Source organism: Pelodiscus sinensis, chromosome 7 (genome assembly GCF_052426305.1).
Source record: "Pelodiscus sinensis isolate ZL-2025 chromosome 7, ASM5242630v1, whole genome shotgun sequence".
NCBI classification, from domain to species: domain Eukaryota; kingdom Metazoa; phylum Chordata; order Testudines; family Trionychidae; genus Pelodiscus; species Pelodiscus sinensis.
The window spans coordinates 58,723,785-58,734,273 of NC_143058.1; the positions used below are offsets into that span (position 1 = coordinate 58,723,785).

General features: G+C 44.0%; 1 protein-coding gene and 1 long non-coding RNA gene across 3 annotated transcripts in view; one reads left to right on the top strand and one right to left on the bottom strand.

The window, feature by feature from the left end:
• Positions 1–10,489, top strand: part of TMEM237 (transmembrane protein 237) — a 35,758-nt gene that overhangs the window by 21,079 nt on the left and 4,190 nt on the right. For both annotated transcript variants that reach the window (XM_075933867.2, XM_089779809.1), the window contains 3 exons: positions 1,874–2,065; positions 8,017–8,090; positions 8,700–8,793. In XM_075933867.2, coding sequence (XP_075789982.2) covers positions 1,874–2,065; positions 8,017–8,090; positions 8,700–8,793 — 360 coding nt within the window. The remainder of the gene's footprint in view (positions 1–1,873; positions 2,066–8,016; positions 8,091–8,699; positions 8,794–10,489) is intronic.
• LOC142830220 (uncharacterized) lies at positions 317–5,824 on the bottom strand. The gene is made up of 4 exons (XR_012905269.2): positions 5,709–5,824; positions 5,406–5,601; positions 2,163–2,227; positions 317–746 (listed from the first exon to the last, which is right to left on the bottom strand). It is a non-coding gene; the product is annotated as an uncharacterized LOC142830220 (long non-coding RNA).

Sequence of the window (10,489 nt, forward strand, 5' to 3'; positions counted from 1 at the left end):
GGGGGAGGGGGAAGTGTTTGAACCCTCGTCCGCCCTGCAAGGAAGATGTGGCACTTCTAAGTACTGTAGCAGGGTGGGGGTAGGATGGAGGAAACTTCACGCGCCCCCTCCACCCCCAAGCCCTGATTGGCCTGGGGACAGGAGAGTGCATGGAGCCCCCTCCCACCCTGCCAGGAGCGCATAGCACTTCTAAGTGCTGTGTGCTCCGGGTAGGGCAGAGGAAACTTGGTGTGCTTCTCCCACCCCCAATCATGGTCTGGGGGTGGGGGATCCTCTTTGCCCCCGCCTTCCTACTAAGCACCTATGCCCCTGATGGTGGTTTTTTTTTTAAGTGGCCCCTGGCAAAAAAATATTGCCCACCCCTGCCCTAAAGCTTCTCAGCACTCTAGCAAATTATAGTATATTTTTTATTGTTTTGACTGAGAAGAGTGCCTGCTTCAGAGGGAAGGGGAGGGGTAAAAGGTTGCAGCATAGCAACCATAATTTAAACTGTAGGAGAGACCATAAATATACATTTTAGAAAATAACAGATTTTCAGTTTGAATTAAATGCAGAGGCTGCTTGTCGTGTACCATTTGTAGAAAAAAGGCAAATGGACAAGCCTGGAAAGAGGAGGTTGTAACACCCTAAGTGAAGTGTAATGATCAACAGCAGTGTGATGAACTGGTATTTAGGTGCAGTCTTATTTCACATCTTCAGAAATGATTGTGATGAAGTTGTAAACTCATTGAAATTTGCAGATAGATCTAAAATGTAAAGAGATGCAAATGTTACTGAGGACAGAATTAATTCACAGGGATCTACAAGGGAAGAGATTAAAAAAATGAGATCTATATAACTGCTGTAATATATATGTGAAGAAAATATTTGAAAAATGTATAACACATGAGGGAAAAAATTGGAAATTCATAATGCTGAAAAAGGAGAAAAATGTAAATCAAATCAGGCATAAGTTTGCAATGTGATATACAGGTTGAACCTCCCTAGTCCAGCACACTCTGGTCTGGCAACATCAGTGGTCTGGCATGATTTTAGGTTAGCCAGATGTCCATTTATCATGGGTGTGGTTAATTTTCTTGCTGGTTCATGAAGTTCTGAGTGTTCTGTGCTGCTAAGCTCTAATTTACCCCTAAATGTCTTCTAAGAGCCAAGTAAGCAGTGCAAGTGTTGGTAATGCTTCTAGACAATGTTGACCTCCCATGATTCGGCAAATTCTCTGGTTTGGTACTGGTCAGGTCCAAAGAGTGCCAGACTAGAGAGGTTCAACCTATAGTAGCAAAAAGGCCAATGTAATTTTTTGGCTGTGCATAGGCATTATGAAATGGAATAGGAAAATAAGAGCTCCTCTCTCTCTGATTCTGTATTTCTATTGTGTGAACATTGTGCTTAATTCTGGACAATTGAGCAAGGAGTTCAAAGAAAAACAGAAAAAATTACCACTGGACTGTAGGGAATGACTTATCAGGAAAAAATGTGTGTAGGTTGGATTAAATATTAGTAAAATGGAATTGGGTGGCTACAACAGAGAGATGATTGTACATAGCTTTTATATAATATACGTCCTACAGGTACTGGAGTACTTTTATGATAGAGAGGACTGAACATTAGGAAAAATGTCCTTATTAAGACCTCTTAGGTTGTGAACAGGTCTCTCAAGTGAAGAGATGGAAGCCCTATTGCTTGGGACTTTTTAAACTATGTGGAACTGATCACTAGAAAATGACACTAGGAACCAATCTTCTTGCCCTGACAGAAATGGAGTGGATAACCTAATAGATCTTCACCTTCTGAGAGTCTATGACAGTCTGTACCATTAACTCTTGCTGAGATTGCAGTTATTTACAAAGATTCTAACAATCGCTTATCCATTTAGGGTGATTGGACTCTTTACTCATGGCTTCCTTGCTGGCTATTCTGTATGGAACATTATTGTAATATACATTCTAGGAGGAAACCAGCTATCCACTCTCTCAAACTTGCTACAGCAGTACAAGACCTTAGCATATCCTGCTCAGAGTTTCCTTTATTTGTTGTTAGCTATCAGTACAGTTTCAGCCTTTGACAGGTAAAATGTTTATTTGTATAACTTATATAATTTGTATACAATGGTTTCTTCTAAAGTAATTTAATCATAAAATTTCTTTCTGTGGCACTTCACTCACCTGGGATAGAATGTGCTATTGGTTGCTTTGTTTATTGCAGTTAGTTGTTTGTTTACTTGCTCTGCCTTGACAAAAGAAGATTTATCATCTGTATGCAATATATTTTTACATTAAGAGAATGTAGAAGATGCATATACATGCATTTTGCAAAAATAATAGAGCAGAGTACAGGCAGTCCCCGGGTTACATGGATCCGACTTGCATCGAATCCCTACTTACAAACGGGGTGAGGCAACCCCACACTAGCTGCTTCCCCCCCCAGCAGACCAGGGAGACGCGAAGCTAGCGCCACCCCCACCCCAGATCAGGGAGATGCGGAGCAGCTTTTCTCAGCAGACACCTCAGCTTGAGAATAAAGGACTGAGGGAAGTGAGGTGGGGGAGAATAAAACTGAACTCTGGAGAAATGTTTGGCTAGAGTTTCCCCTACAATATGTACCAGTTCCGACTTACATACAAATTCAACTTAAGAACAAACCTACAGTCCCTATCTTGTACGTAACCCGGGGACTGCCTGTACTGAAGGAGACTGTTGTTTACTTTATTCTTGCACTGCATTAAATGAGACTTTCTTCCTTGAGTGGCTGTGTGTGTTTCCACTTATGGGTACTGTGCCACTTTGTGGTAGATCCTTTCTCTTGCTAATTAAGCTAGAGTGCTTTTATGCCCCCTGCCCCTCATGTCAAGCTCACTGGTGTTCTGAACGCAAGGCCTATATAGGAAGGGAACATCTTTAGCACCAACCATGTGCCTGGTTGGATGTGAACTACTCAGGTCTCTTTGGAGTGTCTTGTTTCTTAGGTGTCAAGTATCAGAGGGGTAGCCATGTTAGTCTGAATCTGCAAAAGTGGCGAGGAGTCCTGTGGCACCTTATGGACTAAGCTTGTGCTCCAACACTTCGGTTAATCTATAAGGTGCCACAGGACTCTTTGCCACTTTTGTTTCTTAGGAATAGTTAGATTAGCTAATTAGGTAGAGTTTGAGAGTTAGTGTTTTTCCTGGGTTATGAGAGAAATTAAGAAATAGAGGAAGCTAGGATTCAAGAAGTATATTTTCAGCATGGCTGTCTGTTTGCTATCCAATAAGCACATGCAGTGCCTGGGCTGTCTCTTACAGTGTTTGATTTGTCAAACCTTTATTCCCAAAGACCATAAGAATAGGGAGACTTGTTTGACCTTCCCCTTCCAAAGGAAGGTCTTGAGGCTAGAGCAGGGGTGGGCAAAAGGCCTCAGTGGGCTGGATCCGGACCGCCAAGCAGGTGGATCCAGCCCACGGAGTCCCTGCCGCACCCCTCCCCCAGGATAGTTACAGTCTGGGGGCAGGGAGAAGTGCATGAAGTTTCCTCTGTCCTGCCAGGAGCATGCGGCATTTAGAAGTGCCACTTGCTCCTGGCAGGATAGGAGGGGCTTCACACACTCCCCCTGTCTGCAAGCCTTGATTGGCCTGGGCACCTAGGGGTAACCTGTGTAGGGGCAAAGGTACTCCCCCGACCCAAGACCAATCAAGGTCTGGGGAACCTGGACGTATCCTGGCCCCGCCCCTTCTGCTTGAGGCCCCACCCCTTCTGGTGCAGCCTGGGGCCACTTCAACCATTTCTGAAGTGGTCCCCAGCAAAATATTATTGCTTATCTTTGGGCTAGACCCTCTGGACCTGATCAGGCCTTGGATCCTATCTCTAAGAGGCCAGTCTCTGCCCTGTGACTACTACCACCACCACCACCACCAACAACAATAACAACTGAATGGCTTCATGAAGCTGCAACCTGTGTTCCTTCTAACATTTTCCATCCTTGAGCGGGTTGAATTTTCTTTTGGGTGGGTTGACATTTCTTATGTGTAGTACCAATATTAAGATTGTGTGTAGATGTGCACCACCAGTACAAAAAACCTAGATATCATATATATTTTAGAGTGCATCTGTCTATCTTCCAAGTTTTTTTATTAAGAGCTCCTCTTAAACGGGAAGAGCTAGGGCCATCAAATTTGGTAGGCAGCTTCCTCTTCTCCTAATTTAAAGTAAGCTATGGATTTAGTTGTGCCAGGACAACTGGAAGCCCCAGGAAAAGGACAGTTTTTCATAATATGCAAAGGGAGGGGCTGCTGTTCAGAGAGACACGATTTAAGAGTGGCTACGGGGGGCACTGTCACAGATTGGCTCAGCAGAGACAGTTTTCAGGTGCATAAATGGTCCTTAAAATATCAGTTCATGCCTGTTTGCAATGAGGTCTAACATAACACAAGAACATAACATAACATAAGAATGGCCATACTGGGTCAGATCAAAGGTCCATCTAGCCTAAGTGTCCTGTCTTCCGACAGTGGCCAGTATCAGGTGCCCCAGAAAGGGTGGACCGAAGATAATGATCAAGCAATTTATCTCTTGCCATCTTTCTCCAGCCTTTGACAAACAGAGGTCATGGGCAGCATTCCTTACCCCCTGGCTAATATCCTTTTATGGACCTAACCCCCATGAATTTATCTAGCTCTTTTTAAAACACTGTTATAGTCCTAGCCTCCTGCTCTGGCAAGGAGTTCCACAGATTGACTGTGCGCTGTGTGAAGAAGAACTTTCTTTTATTAGTTTTAAACCTGCTACCCATTAATTTCATTTGGTGTCCTCTAGTTCTTATATTATGGGAACAAGTAAATAAATTTTCTTTATTCACCCTCTCCACACCACTCATAACATTGAGACTCTGAAGTTCTGTGTGCCTACCTGGCCCCGTGTGGAACAGGAAGCATTTCTGAGAGTGCCACCATAGAGTTCCTCAATTTCAGTCTCCTTCCTAGCAGCCTAAATTTGGCCTTCAGGACATCTCTTCTACCCTTCCCTATGTCATTGGTACCCACATGTACCACGACCACCGGCTCCTCCCCAGCACTACACATAAGTCTATATAGATGCCTTGAGAGATCTACAACCTTTTCACCAGGCAGGCAAGTCACCATACGGTTCTCCCAGTCATCACAAACCCAACTATCTCGATGGTTAGAAACATAATCATGCACTACTAACACCTGCCTCTTCCTAAAAACTGACGTTCCCTCTCCCTGAGAGGTATCCTCAGTGCAAGAGGATACCGTAATATCCTTTGGAAGGAGGCTCCCAACTATGGGATGGTTTCTCTCTGCTCCCATTGAATGCTCTCTTCCCTTGAGCCTTTTATCCTCCTTAACAGCGCTGGGGCTGTCGGACTGGAGGTGGGACGGTACTACAGTGTCCCAGAAAGCCTCATCAACATACCTCTCTGCCTCCCGTAGCTCCTCCAGTTCAGCCATCCTGGCCTCCAAGCCGAATTTGGTCTCTGAGGGTCAGGAGCTCCTTGCGCCTGGTGCACACATATGCCACCCGCCCACAGGGCAGGTAATTATATGTTTCACTCAACACAATAAACAGGATAACCCCCACTCTGCTGCTGGGGTTCTGTCTGCATTTTCTCCTATGAAGAAATTTGATTATAGACACGGTTTGTATTTAAATGTTTGGGATATAGATTATAAAAGTTTTATCTCTACTTGTTCCAAAGCAGGCAGAGACAGTATATACCTGTTAGATGTTTTCCTTCCTTCTCCGCTAGGGAAAGACTCTGATGTATGCCTTTTTCCACTCTCCTTTGATCCAGAAGGTAGGAAGAAAAATATATCAGAATAGGCATATCAACAGTGATTTACTGATCTCCTGCAACTGTCCAGCAGAGTGTGTGTCTTTCTCTGGTTCCAGACCCGCTGTCTCAGCTGGATAGAAAGATATTTCACCCAGACCTACATTCTCTTCACAGAATGGTGTGAGTGATTGGATATTGACTTTGCTCCAGAGCAGTCATGTTCTTTGCCTATGCAGGACATACTAATAAACTCTAGAAAACAGTTCACTGGAAGCTGTTAAATTGGACAAGATTCAAACACGGAGGAAGGCAAAACCTGATTCCCCTATATCTGCTTCCATTCCTTGTACAGGCAGTCCCCGAGTTACGTGGATCCGACTTATGTCAGATCCGCAGTTACGAACGGGGCCCTTCCTCTCCCTGGTCTCCAGCAGACCAGGGAGAGGAAGCAAAGCGGCGAAACACGCGGCCAGCTGACAGCCCAGACGCGTCTGGGCTGACAGCTGGCCGCGTGTTCCGCCGCTCTGCTCTGCTCTGCTCCCCCTCCCCCTGGTCTGCAGACCGGGGGAGGGGGAGCAGAGCGGAGCACGCGGCCAGCTGACAGCCGGCCGCGTGTTCCGCCGCTCTGCTCTGCTCTGCTTCCCCTTCCCCTGGTCTGCAGACCAGGGGGAGGGGGAGCAGAGCAAAGCAAAGCCGCGGAGCCCGAGGGCAGCAGGATAGCCACGGCGCGTCTGGGCTGTCCTGCTGCCTGCGTGTTCTGCCGCTTTGCTCCGGACGCCTGTGGTACAGCAGCTGGGGCGCTGCCGGTTGGTCCCGTAGCGCCGCTCTGGGCGCCACTGGACCAACCCAGCAGCACCCCATCTGCTCTGCCCCAGGTGTCCCCAAGTCAGCAGCTGCTGAAAATGACCAGTGGCTGACTACAGGAAGCCCCTGCCCCGGGCTTCCTGGAATCAGCCGCTGATCAGTTTCAGCAGCAGCTGACTTGGGGATGCCTGGGGTTCTTAAGTTGAATCTGTATGTAAGTCAGAACTGGCGTCCAGATTCAGCCACTGTTGAAACTGATCAGTTTCAGCAGCGGCTGAATCTGGACGCCAGTTCCGACTTACATACAGATTCAACTTAAGAACAAACCTACAGTCCCTATCTTGTACGTAACCCGGGGACTGACTGTATTCTGGACTAATAATACACTTGAAGCCTGAAGTGTTATTTAACTCAGTTAAAAGTTCATTTGGCAGCTCTCAGCGTATCAATTTTAGTTGATGAAAAATTGTTGTTTTGCTCTGTGTTCAGTGAAAAGGTTTATCTGTGTAGTTCTCTGACTGGATCTCAAGCTTTTACCTATGGTGGTATCTGATTTTCACATCAAGCAGATAATTAATTTGCTGTTCTCCCCCACCCCAGGCCTTGTTCTGATAAGGAGTAATCTGTTCTACACACATTGAACAGCAGAAGGATCCTTGTTTGGGTATGTCTAGACAGCAGGGGGGTTTCAGGATACTGGAGGTATGCTGAAAAAACCTCTGCCACGCCCAGGGAACACGTTGCTCTTCCACTATTTTTTTGCAGAAGAGCAGACACGCTCTTTCAGAAGCCCCTATTCCTCCTCATTCCATGAGGAAGAAGGATCTTCTGAAAGAGGGTTTTTTTCCGAAATTTGGGCCAGTGTAGATGGTCCAAATTTCATAAAAGCCTCTTCTGGAAAAAAAAAAAAAAAAAAAAAGCGGAAAAAGATACGTAAAATGCAAAGCACATTTGGCATATTTTTTTCTGCAAAAACGTTGGGAGTCTAGACATAGCCTTTATTATACAGCTAGAACTAAGTGGTTTTGTAACTTGTCAAGACTGTTTGTGTCTTATGCTAAAAATTGAAAGGGTTAAATGGGCTCTTCTCAGACTATATCTCGATGGCTTAATCTTGTATTGCTGAACGTTACACACTAGCAAAAGTTCCCGTACCTAGTTTGATTCTACCACTGTGGCTTCTTCCTTCGCTTGTCTTATGCCAGTTGCTGAAATTTGCAGAGCTGCAACCTAGATTGTCAGTAAATATGCCTTGGACCGGACCTGTAGGATAGACACTGGGGGCGGGAGGCCGGTTATGAAAATGCTCTAGGTTACATTGCTGGAAGAAGGTTCTATCATAAGGCCCCATGGGCGGCACAATACCCATAAGCAGAGCCATCTTGAACAATTTGGATGATAAGTAGCCAACCTTCACTTCTTGTATTTGTTCATTTATTTGTCCAGGATTGATTTGGCTAAAGCATCAGTAGCTGTGCAAGGCTTCTTCACCCTGGACCCAGCAGCCATAGCTTCTTTCCGTGAGTATAAAGCAGATCATAACAATCAGTAGCAGAAAATTACAGCCTAAATGCATCTTGGCATATGTGTTTAGTGCTGAGTTTAAATAGCTTCTAGCTGTCCAACAGCTTCAAGCTGTCTCAGTCTCCAATACTGTTAAAAGAAATTTCATCCCTAATTGTTCTCTACTTTAAAACAAAATTACATTGCTATATTAAATATTGTCACTTCAATGTTTTAGATAAACATCACTAACTAGTTTCATGTACAAGTTTGAAATGAGTGATTGGTGGGATTTTTAGTGCTTCACGCCCCTTTTTCTCTTTGTTTCCCCTTGTAATGTTATTTTCTCCTATTTTGATTACAGCACATGTACCAAGTAGAACAAGAATAACGACATACCCCTTTGACTTAGTATATTGTTAGTGGCCTTGGTTGGATGTTAGATTTGAGGAGTTAAGGAAAGTGCTTGAAAAAAGAAGATTGGGCAGGGGAAGTGAGCAGCATGTTCTATGACTTTGGAGACAATGGGAAGGAAGGGGAGAGAGAGCATGGTAAAAATCAATATTTTGTGACCAGTGTTTCGTGTCAATTAGTGAAAGCTGCAAATTCCTTTCCCTTTCTCCCAGTATACTTTGCTGCTCTCATCTTGTCCCTGAGCCAGCAGATGACAAGTGATAGAATCAACCTTTACACACCACCTTCGGAGAATGGGAGCCTTTGGTAGGAAATCTAGATTGCAGTTTTTTTCTCTTAAGTCCTTAAAATTTTCTTGCAGCATCTATGTAAGAACGTTTAATTAACGGTGGCTTAATAATGTAATGTACTGTACATCTAAAAGTATTATATAAGATTCACAGTACTAAACCTGTCCTAATATTTTTGCATTTGAGACTTTAAATTGAGCCCTAGATGACTTAAAGGTGCTTTTTTTGGGGGGGTGAGGGGTTATGGGAAATTGTTGACATGAAAATTCACTTTTTCATTTTAAACATTTTGACTGTTTTTCTCCTCATTAACAAGTTTAATAAATTTTTAAAGAATTGTTTTTGTTTGGCCTACAGAGATCAAAACTCAGCCTCTGACAACAAAACCCAAACCAAATGAATATTGTTACCCCCCTTTCACCCAAGAAGCTAATCCAGTTTCAGGGCACTGGGGTAGTTCCAGTTGGAAGTAAACATTAATTGAGTCTGGTATTGTTTGTGATGCACTATATACTAAGTCCTGTGTCTCTGAATGCAGAAGGAGCCAAGAGCAATGGGAGCAGTTTCTTAGCTTCCAGCCTCTTTAGCCAACAGATCCAAAGCTGTCACTCAAGCTGGGTCTAGGGTCACATTGTGCTCTCAGGCTACTGCTTGGCTTTTTCTTGCCTCTTTCTTTTTCGTGAACTCTATCAGCTAAATGTACTAAAAACTCATTCTACAAGTTAGTGATAGCAAGTAAAGGGAGGAGGTGCCATTTGATTTGTAAAAAACTACAGAATCATAATTTCAGTGGTGGCACCTGGTGCTCCCTCTAAACTTTTCCATCCATATTCAGAGTAATTGTGTGCACCGAGGCATGTGTGAATGTCCACCACTAGTAGAAGCAAAACCTAGCTGCGGGCTCTCTGCTAATTAGCTGGGTGGCATCTGAATCTCTCCTGAGTGGCTGCATAAGCTTACAGGGAACACTGGTGCCACCTTCTGCACCATGACAGGAAAGATATACTGCATACCTGGCTCCTAGCTCTCAGTTGGTAAAAATACTAATACATTGATCACCCAAAATGGGTCGAGTTAGGGCTTTCAAATAATGCCTTTCCCTTGCAAACACAATGGTACCAAATATGCAAACTATTTATGTAGATATGAGAGAATGTATAAAAATCTGTTTTAATTATACCATAACACAGGGATTCATTATTAACATTTAAAAAAAACCCACTGATGAAAAAGATACTGCAAAACTATGGTCCCATGTGTAGAAAGACCGTTGCTCCTTGCCAGTAGTTGAGACAGAATCAAATCTGATGGCCCGGACTGCAATCTTCAGACTTTCAGAGACAGTTGTCAGCAAGGTGTCATACTCCTTTCATAGACAGGACATCTGTCTGGAGTGCAGCCCTTAGGCAAGTTCAGACAAGTGTTCAACGCAAATGCAAAGGAAATAGAATTTGTAATTTGCTATAGACACATCCCCTCTGTCACAATCGTATTGAAATGGTCTCCTCTGCAAATTTTGCTACCTCACTACTCATTATCCTTTCCAACCATTAATAAATAATTTAAACATCAGATCTGATATGGAACCTTGAGGCCCCCCTGTTGTTAGCCAGAATGGCAATCGACTGTTTAATCTTACTTTTTGTTTTCTGTCTCCTAGCCAGGGAAGGGTGTCAGTGTTGAAATCTAATTTGAAGGCTTGCTCCATGCTA